This window comes from Neolamprologus multifasciatus, chromosome 3, assembly GCF_963576455.1.
Source record: "Neolamprologus multifasciatus chromosome 3, fNeoMul1.2, whole genome shotgun sequence".
NCBI classification, from domain to species: Eukaryota; Metazoa; Chordata; class Actinopteri; order Cichliformes; family Cichlidae; genus Neolamprologus; species Neolamprologus multifasciatus.
The window spans coordinates 36,654,949-36,668,457 of record NC_140441.1 but is presented as its reverse complement, the minus strand read 5'-3'; the positions used below and the strand labels follow the sequence as shown (position 1 = coordinate 36,668,457).

Sequence of the window (13,509 nt, the reverse complement as noted above, 5' to 3'; positions counted from 1 at the left end):
TTGAAAAATTCGGAGATCTTAAATGATTTAGACACTTATTTAGCCCACCTATCTGAGCCCACTCGAGCTGACATCACTGATCTGATAGAGAATAATTTATCACTTTTTTCTGATCATCCTCGTCAAACTGCTGTCCTGTGCCACGACATTGACGTGGCAGGACATAAACCGATCAAGCAGCATGCCTATCGAGTGAACCCTGTGAAAAGAGCGATAATGCAGAAGGAAGTTGACTATCTCTTAGAACACGGTTTAGCCATTCCGAGCGCCAGCGCATGGAGTTCGCCGTGTGTGCTGGTACCAAAACCTGACAACACTTCTCGGTTTTGTAATGATTACAGGAAAGTTAACGCTGTTACCAAACCTGATTCATTTCCTCTTCCTAGAATGGAGGATTGTATTGATAGAGTGGGATCGGCATCTTTTGTAACCAAACTTGATCTGTTAAAAGGTTACTGGCAAGTACCTTTAACTCCCAGAGCATCTGAGATATCTGCTTTTGTCACGCCAGATCATTTTCTCCAGTACACGGTTATGCCGTTTGGGTTGCGTAATGCACCCGCTACTTTCCAGCGTCTTATGGCCAAAGTACTGGCAGGCGTGAATAACTGCGATGCCTACTTGGATGATGTTGTCATTTACTCATCCACCTGGTCTGACCACTTACAAACCCTCTCTCTCGTTTTCAGCCGTTTTCAGAAAGCCTCGCTTACGCTAAACCTAGCCAAATGTGAATTTGGCAGAGCCACCATCACATATCTGGGAAAACAGGTGGGTCAGGGACAAGTACTGCCGGTGACTGCGAAAGTACAGGCGATCGTTGAGTTTCCAGTCCCACAAACGAGAAGGGCGCTGCGCCGATTTCTGGGAATGTGTGGTTATTACAGAGGTTTTTGTAAGAACTTTGCCACTGTTGTTGTTCCTCTCACCGATTTGATCAGTCCGGTGAAGCCTTTTGTGTGGACGCCTGTGTGTCAGACTGCTTTCGAGTCTGCGAAAGCATTACTGTGCAGTTCCCCTGTTCTTACGGCACCTAACTTCATGTCCCCTTTCAAACTCGAGGTTGACGCTAGTGCGTCTGGTGCAGGAGCTGTCCTTATGCAGGAAGACCATCGCGGCGTGGATCGCCCTATTTGTTATTTTTCGAAAAAGTTCAACAAACATCAGATTAACTACAGCACTATTGAAAAGGAAGCCCTTGCCTTGTTGTTAGCCCTGCAGCATTTCGAGGTGTATGTCGGATCCAGCTCTATCCCTGTTCAAGTATTCACCGACCACAATCCATTGGTGTTTCTCTCCCAGATGCAAAACTCAAATCAGAGACTTATGCGTTGGTCCCTTCTTTTGCAAGATTTTAACCTGCATATCAAACATAAGAAAGGAACGGAAAATGTCATCGCTGACGCCCTGTCGAGAGCAATTTCATAGTTTGGGAATTAAACAATGGGAGGGTTGTTTAATTCTTATGGAAGGGGGTGTTACGAACTGGTATGTTTACGTGTGTGTTTTGTGCAGGTGTTATGTCCCATGTTAATTTAGCTGTGCCAGGGCCCTGCTTCGATTGGTGCATGGATCCGCTGCAACGACGTGACTGGTTCCAGCTGGAGGACCCGCCCATTATAAGGAGGCTGGAGCGCTACAGCGAGAGAGGTCTTCGGGTTTCTCCTCACGGCCCAGCAGTCTTCCCGTGGCAGCCGCTGGCTGCAGTGTGTGTTTTTGAGAGTTGTGAAAGTGGAGTGGGTAGGGGTGAGCTGCCGTTTTCTTTTGATCACCCGTTTTTCTCCTGTTTTGTGTTAGTTAAGGAGGTTAGACTCTGTTTTTATTTTTGGCTTTGTTTTGGTGAGGTCAGGGGTGCGGGATTTGTTTAGATCTGTTTTGTTTATTGTTTTGGCTTTGGCTCACCCTGAAGCGTTGACACTCCCGTTTTGGTTCCTTTATTTTTCACATTGTAAATTGTAAATAAATCACAGTGAAACTGAAGGATTTGTCTCTTGTGGCTGCTTGGGTCTTGGGGGGGATGCGAGGACCTCACTCGTGTTACTGCCTGGCCCTAGACAGGTCGTAACATGTGGACTGAAGAAACTAAAATTGAGTTATTTGGGCATAACAAGGGGCATTATGCATGGAGGAAAAAGAAGACAGCATTCCAAGAAAAACACCTGCTACCTACAGTAAAATATGGTGGTGGTTCCATCATACTGTGGGGCTGTGTGGCCAGTGCAGGGACTGGGAATCTTGTCAAAGTTGAGGGACACATGGATTCCACTCAGTATCAGCAGATTCTGGAGAACAATGTCCAGGAATCAGTGACAAAGCTGAAGCTGCGCCGGGGCTGGATCTTTCAACAAGACAACGACCTAAAACACTGCTCAAAATCCACTAAAGCATTCATGCAGAGGAACAAGTACAACGTTCTGAAATGGCCATCTCAGTCCCCAGACCTGAATATTATTGAAAACCTGTGGTGTGAGTTAAAGAGAGCTGTCCATGCTCGGACGTCATCAAACCTGAATGAACTAGAGATGCTTTGTAAAGAGGAACAGTCCAAAATACCTTCAACCACAATCCAGACTCATTGGAACCTACAGGAAGTGTTTAGAGGCTGTAACTTCTGCAAAAGGCGGATCTACTAAATATTGATTTCATTTCTTTTTTTTGTGGTGCCCAAATTTCTGCACCTGCCTGATTTTGTTTAAACAATTATTGCACACTTTCTGTAAATCCAATAAACTTAATTTCACTTCTCAAATATCAATGTGTGTCTCCTATATGATATATTTAACTGACTTTTTTTTTTATTATTGTAACAACCAAAGATTTATAGAGAAATAATGACTATTAACACGGTTGCCCAAACTTTTGCATCCCACTGTATATCCACAGTTGTCCATTTCCAGAGGTTTGGCTTTGAATTGGTGCAACTAATCAAAAACTTGATTAAAGAACAACAAAAAGACATGCATCACATGTGTCACAAATGTCTAATTTAAATTTATTAAATGCTCTGGCAGTTGCTGGAAAAACCTTCCACCCTGCTTAGGTTTGGGAATGATCTATGTCAGTCCAGCACAGTGATGATCAGGGAGGATTTTAACCTTTTAATTTGTCCATCAGAGACACTTTGAGGTCTTCGAGATTTAGGTTCACCTTAACCAGTGAGGTAAAGATTAAATAAATATTCATTAAACATGCTGACAGTGAGGCAGAGGAGTGTTTCTTCTCCAGGCTGAACTTCACAGTTTTGTATTGAAGGAGGAAATCCATCAGTTTCACTCCTTGATGTTTCCAAGCAGATCCTCCAGAGTCTGACACTCAGCCACTCTGACTGAAGACTTCTGTAAGAAATAGAAATCCTCTGATCTTCCACTCTGGGTTTTCTTGTACGACACTTTCTTTGTGTGAAAATCAGTTAGACTGTTTTCTCACCGTTTTTTAGTCCTGTCATCAGGATCTGGAGTTTGCAACGGCAACTTCGTGGTTGCAAAGTCAGAATGTGTTTGTAAAATTAGGGATTTTTTAGTGCACAAAATATGAATCAGAGTTTTTGAATTTGAGTTTTATACTTTTATACTTTTAATATTATACATTTATACGTTTCATTCCCTGTTTTTGTTGTTATATTTAGCAGGCTGTTGTTGTGACACGTGTAACTTTGCAAACACAACTATTTGGTCCTGGCGATCTGCTTCCTCAAACCAGCTTCATGTTTGCTGTGAGGTTTACCGTAAAAGTCATGATTTCCTGTAAACCGAACGAGACGCAAGAGAGTCAGTAGCCGGTTGGTTTCACAGCTTGTGGACGGCTACATGCCCACCCCACTCCGGGCTGCAGAAAACTCGTTAATCTTCAAATACAATACTTTAAAAAAAACAGCGAACCCATTCACTCCGGATGGAAACAAAAGTGAAACTTTGGGCTCAGCTTCTGTTTCTACTACTACTGGAAGTCTATGTTTGTGACGGTGAGTCGTCTTTAATATAATAATTTAACTCGGCGTCTATGTGTGTGTGCGCGTGCGTCAAAGGCCATAGTTATTTGACCGATATGTTGTTAGAAAACTCAACATATGAAGGGGCAAAGTTAATTTTAAATGGATCATTCAATGAATCGCGATTTGAATGATGTTGTTTGGAACTGTGTGGCGCATTTTTCTCAATCCTTATTAAACTTTAAAAAACTAAAACCATTCCGGGATTTCTTTAGCTAGCACAATAATCGGTCACAATGGACCCATTTCTAGATTTACAGACTTTTGATAAGCGACACGCTACAAGAAAAACATTTAGATGGTATCTGATGGACTAACGCTCACCGCGGGCTACTTTATTAAGCACATATTGAACATGTGAGCTCGTTATAACAAATATCTGATCATCTATTCATATTGCAGCAAATTAGTGCACGTAGACATGGTCAATATGGCCTGATGCGGTTCTCTCTGATAACCAGAATCGGGAAGAAACGGGATTTCCGCTTTGATGCAGCTCTGACTGCGACATGGTTGGGATTTACCCCACACAAAGGTTTACAGATGATCATCTGAAAAAGAGAAAATATCCATTGAGCAGCTTTCAATCTAGAAGTAAGGTGTACTTAATAAAGTCTCTGGTACATGACAGATACATACATATTCTTTTAGTATATGTGGTACAAAAACAATAAATAAACAAATAAATAAATAAATAAATAAATAAATAAATGTGTATTACACCTGTGAGGTATTGCAGACATTTTGAAGCAGGAGGACCAAGTAAAGCAGTAATGCTGGAGAAAATTAAAACATTTTCAGGCTCATGGGCAGCACTGAAGCCACATACAGATGAGTGTTGGTGAAAGTATTTAGAAGTATACACATGATTTTAATCACATCATATACTGTTGAGTAGCTTTATCTGTAATTGTAATGACAATAATGATACATTCATTTATCTAAATTGTATTGAATGTCCCCTGTGTCACAGTCATAGAGTCAACATTAATGACCACTCAAGTGCTCTTTACACAAACATTTTTCTCGCCCTGGGGCTGAATTTAAAAACTGATGTAAAACTGATCATTCTGGCGAGAATGGAGGTGATGAATAAGTTAGCATCATGAAAAAGAAAATCCTGAGAGATGAGGGAAGGCTAGGGAAAGCATCCCATCACTGAGGGTAAGGGGCTGAAAACATATGGCACAGTGAGGTTCAGAAATTATAACTTATGTTGTAAGTTTTGTCATTCTGTGTCTAACATGACTTTTGGGAATTTGCAGATGGCTCACAAAGACCACAGTGTTCTGTTGAACCTCGGAAGATATGTGCATCTTATGACAGCGACACCGAGCTTCAGTTCCAACAAACTCCTACATGCAATCAGAATGATGACTGGAGGCTGAAGAAAAACGACGAAGACATTTACTTCTGTCGATATGGATACCACAGCTTCCCTGATGAGTCTGAGAGAAGCAACCTAAATTTCAGTGAAATTAGTGGTTCGTTTAAGGTTGTGAAAGTGCAGCAGTCAGACACAGGACTGTTTAAGTTATGTGACCACAATGACAACTGCACATGTGTTGAACTGGGTAAGCACTATTGTTGTAATCCATCAGTGTATGTTGATAGATAGATAGATAGATATAAAAAAAACAACAACAATATATATATGAGGAATAATGAAAGAAAAATACTTGGGACTTGACATCTTTGTCTGTGTTTTGGTTTTCTAGTCATGGGACGAGATGGAAAAAGTTGTGATGAAGCACCAGGTAAATATCTTCAAATATCTACACCTTTCTTGACTTACCGTCCCTGTGTTACATCTTTTTAAATTAACAGAACATGAAATTCCAAGACAAACAGTTCTAACAACAGGATTTTGTGTGTTAGTAGCTGCTAAAAAGTTGAAGTGATAGATGTTTGTGTAATCTGACTCTGACTTTAAATTCCTATTTGAAATATTAAGCTTTTCCCTATGATTTTTATGCTCTAACACTACTCTGAAACAGGATGTTATACTTTATGATTTTAACAATCTAATTAAACACACACTTAAGTAGGGAATGGGCTTAGAAACTACTATAGAAAAAGCTTTAAAGTCCCCACTCTGAGCCAAGGGCTAGTAAAATCTGCTCTAATCCAAAAAAATTAAGGCAACACCTCACAGTGTAACACTAAGTCAGTTAAATGTCAAGGATATCAGTCTCTCTGGTAGGAAGCAATAAATCATCGTGAATCTGTTTCACCTGCTTTGGTGTAAATTAAAGTGACAAAAAATGCACCAAAGAGGAAACAACAAAAACAACTCCAAAAAGGCCTCTCCTGTTTCTTTTTTCTTTGTGCTAGCATCTTTGTCCTAGTAGAATAAGGTATAGTGCATCAGGAAAAAGCTCCGGTGCATCCTCTTTCCACTGATGATCTGTCAGATTTTTCTACAATTTGATTGGTGTCCACCTATGTGAAATGCAGTTGATTGGATGTGATTTGAAAAGGCACACACCTGTCTCTACAAGATCCCATATTTGACAGTGCATGTCAGAGCACAAACCAAACCATTAAATCCAAGGAATTATCTGCAGACCTCTGAGATAGGATTATATATGATATATAGGCACAAATCTGGTGAAGGGGGCAAAAAGATTTCTGGAGTATTGATGGTCCCAAAGAGTTTGTAACCACCAGGACTCTTCCTAGAGCAATCAGGGTAGAAGGGCCTTATTCAGGGAGGTGACCAAGAAATTGATGGTTGCTCTGACAGAGCTCCAGTGTTGCTTCTCTGGAGAGAAGAGAACCTTCAAGAAGGACAACAATTTCTGTAGCACTCCACAAATCAGGCCTCTATGGTAAAGTGGCCAAACAGAAGTCACTCCTTAATAAAAGTCACACAACAGCCCATCCTCAGTGTGTCAAAAAGCGCCTGAAGGTCTCTCAGACTGCCAGAAACAAAATTCTCTGCTTTGATAAAAAAATAAAAAAAACTATTTGGCTTGAATGCCAAGAATCATGTCTGGAAGCAACCACACACTGCTCATCACCCGGCCAGTATCATCCCTACAGTGAAGCATGGAGGTGGCAACATCATGCTGTGATCTTCATATTATGTTTTAACGGTCCTTTTTTATTAATTGCAATTTTCCCTAATAGAAACTTTCTTTTAATTTCTCAGGAGATCAAAATGACCAGGAAAAGAATATATCTCCAGACTCAATTAAACCTGCAAACAACAGTAAGTAAATCCTCAATAATTCCTGAAAAAAATATTATTAGGAGCTGTATGTGACATCATATTTCTTGTTTTAAGTACAGAATGGTTCAGATGCCATTGTCCGTGTTGTATTTGTATTAAGAGGGGGAATTCTTAATCGCAGGTGAACCGGCTGATAAGTTTGATGGTTTTGTGAGGAGATTTTCAAATTATGCAAATAAAACATTTGTCTGGGGTCCAGATGTTTAACATCAGGGGTGATGATACTTCTGTGAGTGAGAGTATGTCAGCCTGCTTCAGTCTTTATTTGGGTCTACTTTCCTAAACTGCACCTTATGATAATGACAGCTTTAGTATATGTTATCTATATCTGCAAATGTCATGAATAAAAGCATAAGTCAGTCAGTCAGTATTACTTTTATTAATCATTTTGGCAGTTAGCTCTCAGTAAAGGAGCTCATGGAGGCTACATGTGTTCTGTAGTCGTGAAAGAAGTTCATGTGACCTGTAATAAGATTGTTTAAGTAAGTTAACAAAACATAATGTAAATAGCTCTGTCTCTTTCTGGGTAACTCAGAGAGGTAGCTGTCATGCACAGATGGAGGTACCACAGGTGTGGTTCAGGCCTTAGGGGGCAAGGGGGAGGGTGGTGACCATTACACAATTTATGTATTTATTTAGCACTCTATTAAAATCTAGTTTTAGAAAATGTAACTCAATGTTAAAAAGATTTATTTAATTCTGGCCTTAAGGGGTCCTTTACAATTATCATTGTTTTGAATTAAGAGTGACAGATACATTTCTGTACTGTATTAACCCCATCTGTTAAAGCACAGAATGCAAAAGAAACTTTCTGTGTAAATAAAGCAGGTGGCTTTGAACAAACAACATTATTTTGTGTCCTGAGAATAAGAAAAAACTAAATTATCTCAGCTATTTAAAGTCCTTGCACTAAAATCTTGTTGTTCGGCCTTAATCATCTCTTTTTTTCTTTCAGGTAGCATCAATGGAGCCATAATTGGAAGTGCCTTAATTCTATTAGTTCTTGTTGTTGTTGTTGTTGTTGTCATCTGGCTTATTAGAAAGAAGAAACTTGAAGCAAGTAAGTCACTTTACATATATCTGATTAAAAACCCCTTCTAACTTTTATCATTCCATTGTATTTGCTGAATGCACATGCACGTTTACCAAGTGTAAGATAAGAGAGGAGATAAGATAGACCTTAATTACTCCCACACATGGGAAATTTGTTGTGTCACATCAATGGGATAGGATAGGACCCAGAACTGCAAATACAGCAAAAAAAAAAAAAAAAATAATAATAATTCTGGATATTAGAGCAAGGGACATCATTGCTTTGATTGACGGGTGTCTGCAAGCTCTCGTTGCTGTCTGCTAGGCCTCACCTTCACTATGTTTGTTCTGTTGGTGAACTTTGAAACATTTACTTAGAAACAACATGTTCTGTTGTGTTGATCAGAAAGGCTGTGCTTTTGTTTTGATGACTGAAATTCTAATATTTATAATTCTGTCATTTAGAAATGTTTGATAGATATTGGTTTGTGTGTTGCACCCATACAGTATCCATCTACAGGTTATTAACATTATTTTTTATATAATCACAAAGTCTCATAACTTGATCTTTATCAATATGAAGACATGGCATTGGGAAAGGTCAATGTGGGTAATTATGATTTGGGATTTTACATAAAATCGACTTTAACTCTGATCTTACACACAGCACAAGCACAGCAGAGGAACACAGATGTGGAAATGAATGTAAGGAGTGAAGCAGCGAGGGATGAAGAAGAGAACAACCAGGATACAATCGACCCTGCTGGAAAGCACAGTGCAAAGTGAAAACACTGCAGAGTAACCTTCTTGCACTCCTTCCAGCTCCGCTGCCAGACAAATCTCCAGAAATTGCATGAACAAGCTCTTCTTCTTCTTTTCTTTCTTTCAAAAAGTAAAAATACTATGGAAGAAAAAAATTGTTTCAAACAATAGAAAATAAACATAAATGGTTAAACCCACCCTGTAAATGACCAGAATCTAAACTGAATTAAAAAACAAACAACAATTTTGAAATCAAATGATGAAAATTTGTATATTTTGTAAATTTCTTGCTAGTTTAGTTTTATGTTTACTTTTATGCTTATGTTTAATTTATTTTATGACTAGGCATTGCACAGCAACAACCTGGGCCGACCGCTCAGTATACATATATATATATATATATATATATATATATATATATATATATATATATATATATATATATATATATGTGTGTGTGTGTGTGTGTGTGTGTGTTTGTGTGTGTGTGCAGACAATGTACATACTAATATACATGTTTACACTATAAATACACAATTACACGAACATGAAAAACAAAATTCAGTGTTAATGATGAAAGGAACAGATTTTAAAGATAGGAAGTGGAATTAGGGAATAATCTGTTTTATTCTGAAAGGGAACCCCAGTCTTATTTACACGTTTGTGATGATCAGAAGCCCAGGATGTGTCTACGGATGGATTTTAGTGTCAGGGTTTCTGGGTCGTTGACCCAGTATTTTCAGTTCACGTTCACCATTTATCTACTGCCTGTTTCACTTCCTGTTTGTTCCCCGTGTCAGCTTGTGTCATTAGTCAGATTATGTTCAGCCCTGTACTCACCTGTTTCCAATCATTGTCATCATTCAACCTGTGTATTTAAGTTCCTCGGTTTCACCAGTTCTTTGTCGTGTCATTGATGTTATGTTGTCGTTTCCGCCTGCGTTCAGCCAGCCAGCCAGCCATTCAGTCCGTCCGTCCGTCCGTCCGTCCTTCATTCATTCATTCAGTCAGCCATCCAGTCAGCCAGCCAGCCAGCCATTTCCTACCTCTGTTCTGTTTGTTCACTGAATCGGCAATAAACACCAACCTTCACCTAACTATCCACGAGTCTTGCGTTTGGGTCACTTCCTTGCCTCCACTCAGCAACCCCTGACATTTAGTCTGTTTGATGTATTTTAAAGACAATGCAGCTCTGAATTATGGCACAAATCACCCACCTTCTGTACTATACAGATTTAATTAATTAATTTGTTTTTTTGTTTTTTTTACCAGTGGCTGTGGTCTCTTTGTTCAGATCTGGTGGTTTGATGTTTCCAGGTTGTAGAGTTGTTTCTATTTTCCCAGACTTTGATTCTGAAATTTAAAAAAAAAAAAAAACAGGAAGTAAAGTAACCAGCGGAGCTCACGGGCATGTCACTGCAACCCCCCCTGGCTTCTGCTCCGCGGCTGCTGAGTGACCCCTCATCTGGGACTCTCCTCAGCTCTTTCTGGGAGAGTGGCGCAGCTGCCCCTCTGTTGGTCTTCCTTGGTCTCTTGTGTTCTGGGGGCCTCTGGATGCCTGGAGTTTTGATCTCCTCCATACCTGCTTCATGCCCTGGAGGACGGGGCTGTGGCTCCCCACACCCTCTAGCAGATCATTACATGAAGGAACCTTTTAAAAATAAGCGCGTCCATGCTCACAGGTGTACACACGGGTGCTCACACAGACAGACTACACCCTTTTTGGCTCCTACCTCAAAGCACACTGTGCTCAGAGAGCTGTGCTGCAGGACACCTTTATTAAGGCTGTGCCATTAATAGAGTTATTATTAGTTACTTATTACAACAAGATCAACTAAATAAAACAATTAAGCGCATTAATGATTCATCCAGGAGGTCACAATAACTGACAACAACATGTAAAGAACTGCAGGCCTTTATGATGAACAGCAAGACTCTTAGGAAAATGTTCTGTGGACTAACAAAACATGAACTTTCTGGAAGGTTTGAGTCCCGTTACATCTGACATAAAAGCAACACAATGTTTCATAAAAAGAACATCATAACAAGAGTTAAACATGGTGGAGGAAGTATGATGTTCTGGGGCTGCTTTGCTGCTTCGGGCCCTGGATGACTTTCCAGTCAGCAATGTGATAATTTTATTTTTTAATGTCTGTACTGAATAATGCTACTCTAATTGCTTAAAGTGAAACATATTGCCTCTATGTGGATATTAAGAAACTGACACAATGCTCCACGTGTTACATTTTACTTTCTTTGATGTAAATACGTCTTTAACTCTGGAAAGTACCTTTGCCTCAGGTTTGATAACTGAAGGGTTCATCTTAAAATCTGTGCATTATAATTAAAACTGGGATCATTCATTCTGAATCATTGTCAGACTCTACAACAAGTCATCCAACTATCCTTTTTGAAATTAACATTATATTGAGTAGTTAAATTTCATGCTGTTATTAGAACTACTTTAGCTTTATGATCGCAATGTTGCGAGTGGCTGAAGCAACACAGTAACTACAACCCGGAAGAAGCACCGCTCTCACAGCAGTCAGGAGTTCTGACACTTTAAACTGGATACGTTTACATGTTAAACGTCACACAGCACGTGGAAGCAGCTTTAGTCACATTATAAGATCGATCGTACCAAAACACTTGCACGCGAAAGAATCAGTGAAAATGTGGATTTCTTCACTCAATTTTAAATCAACATAACCTGGTCCTGGCAGGTCATGTGTTCACCTTCATGTGTTTAATAAACGGGTCAAAAGAGCCTCTGTCACCAAACAGAAAACTCTACAGTTTCAAGGTCAACACACTCCACGTTTTTCTCGCTTCGTAACACATCGTGCTGTTCATCATGACGTACGCGAACTTTCCACTCCACAGAGAAAACAATGACACACAGAATAAATGAAAAACATTAATAAAAATAAATTAGGATGTTACCTTTAATCTCACCTGTAAAGTCTTCTGTGTATTAAAAGTGAGTGACCGTATCCATAGGACCTGATGTAACGACACGTGGGGGAGTGTTTATAAACACACATCAGAAGTCATGTTAAAATATTTGTAAATAATTGTAAGTTGCTATCAAAGGTGCTGGCAAACAGGCGGAAGATGGTGATGGATCAAATTTTACATCCAGGGCAAACTTACTGTGTGCCGGGTAGGTCTATTGTCAACAATGTGTCATTAGTTAGAGGTGTTTTGGAAGTCTCCAGTTCACTGGGTTGTGATACTTGTCTGATTTCTCTGGACCAAGAAAAAGGTTTTGGCTGAGTTGAGCATCGTTACCTCTGGAGTGTGCTAGAAAGGTTTGGTCTCGGCTCTGGTTTAATCGCTAAGATTATGGTTTTGTACGAGGAAATTGAAAGTGTACTGAAAATAAATGGTCGTTTGTGTAAACCTTTTAAAGTAACTAGAGGCATTAAGTTGGGCTGTCAACTGTCGGGGATGTTATATGCTCTGTCTATCGAACCAGTGTTACACGATGTGAGGTCATCCATTACTGGGTTGGTTTTATCCGATGTCAATATGTCTTTTAGTTTGTCTGCATATGCTGATGATATTATTGTATTTGTTAGGAGTCACCAAGATGTGAATAAGTTGGGAATAATTGTTGGGAACTTTTGCAGATTTTTAGCTGCACAAGTAAATTGGGCTAAGAGTGAGGCTCTGGTGGTGGGTGATTGGCTTACTGGGCTCCAATGACTTCAAGGTGGGCTGAAGTGGTAAAGGGGAGGGTTGAAGTATCTGGGTGTGTACGTGGGAGATGAGGCTACAGAATGTAAGAACTGGGAAGGGGTGGTGGAGAAAGTTGGGGGAAAATTGGAAAAGTGGAGGTGGTTGTTGCCCCAAATGTCATATAGAGGGAGAGTGTTGATTATAAATAACTTGGCCACTTCTGTTTTATGGCATCGATTAGCTTGTATAGAACACCCTTCTGGTGTGATACATGACCTTCAAGTTTTGTTGGTTTATTTCTTTTGGGACAATCGACTCTGGGTACTCCAGGCAGTACTTTTTTTTGCCCAAGAGGAAGGTGGACAAGGATTGGTTCACCTAGAGACCAGAACTTTGTGTCTTTCTGTGATTTGAGATCATCACCAAAGTTTCACATTCATTTCCAGCTGAACATTGAACATTTAAAAAGTGCTCTTTTGTGCGTATAACATATAAAAATTATAAAATAAATATGTGATGATCTGAAATCACAGAAAGAAAAACACACAAAGTGTGATTTTGTGATTTATTTATTTATTTATTTATATAGAAGAAAGGGTTAACAAGCTTAAGTTGAAGTGAGCAGTAAATAAAAGGGTTAAACAAACAGTATCACTCTCAAACTGCTCCTCTTCCTGGAGTGAAGCACAGCCAGATAACCCTCCCTCTTCTTCCTGCTCTTAAACACAGCACCTCCTCTCTTTCCACGTGTTTTCTCGTTCCCTCCCCTTCAGACCTGCAGTTTGCCGATGGGTAACGTGGTGTAATGTGG

General features: G+C 39.7%; 1 protein-coding gene across 1 annotated transcript; it reads left to right on the top strand.

The window, feature by feature from the left end:
• The first annotated feature begins 3,668 nt into the window (after positions 1-3,668).
• LOC146522935 (uncharacterized) lies at positions 3,669-9,277 on the top strand. Its single transcript, XM_085142536.1, has 6 exons — positions 3,669-3,961; positions 5,254-5,562; positions 5,707-5,745; positions 7,143-7,202; positions 8,179-8,283; positions 8,923-9,277. Exons 1-6 carry the CDS (start codon positions 3,892-3,894, stop codon positions 9,039-9,041), a joined length of 702 nt encoding a protein of 233 aa, XP_084998662.1. The 5' UTR covers positions 3,669-3,891; the 3' UTR covers positions 9,042-9,277.
• The last annotated feature ends 4,232 nt before the right edge of the window (positions 9,278-13,509 follow it).

What these genes read in the sequence shown, in the direction of transcription:
- LOC146522935 (XM_085142536.1), top strand. Translation starts at nt 3,892, where the DNA reads ATGGAAACAAAAGTGAAACTTTGGGCTCAGCTTCTGTTTCTACTACTA. An exon ending in CTGCACATGTGTTGAACTGG is followed by an intron (nt 5,563 to 5,706) that starts GTAAGCACTATT and finishes TTGGTTTTCTAG; the next exon opens with TCATGGGACGAGATGGAAAA. An exon ending in AAAGAAGAAACTTGAAGCAA is followed by an intron (nt 8,284 to 8,922) that starts GTAAGTCACTTT and finishes TCTTACACACAG; the next exon opens with CACAAGCACAGCAGAGGAAC.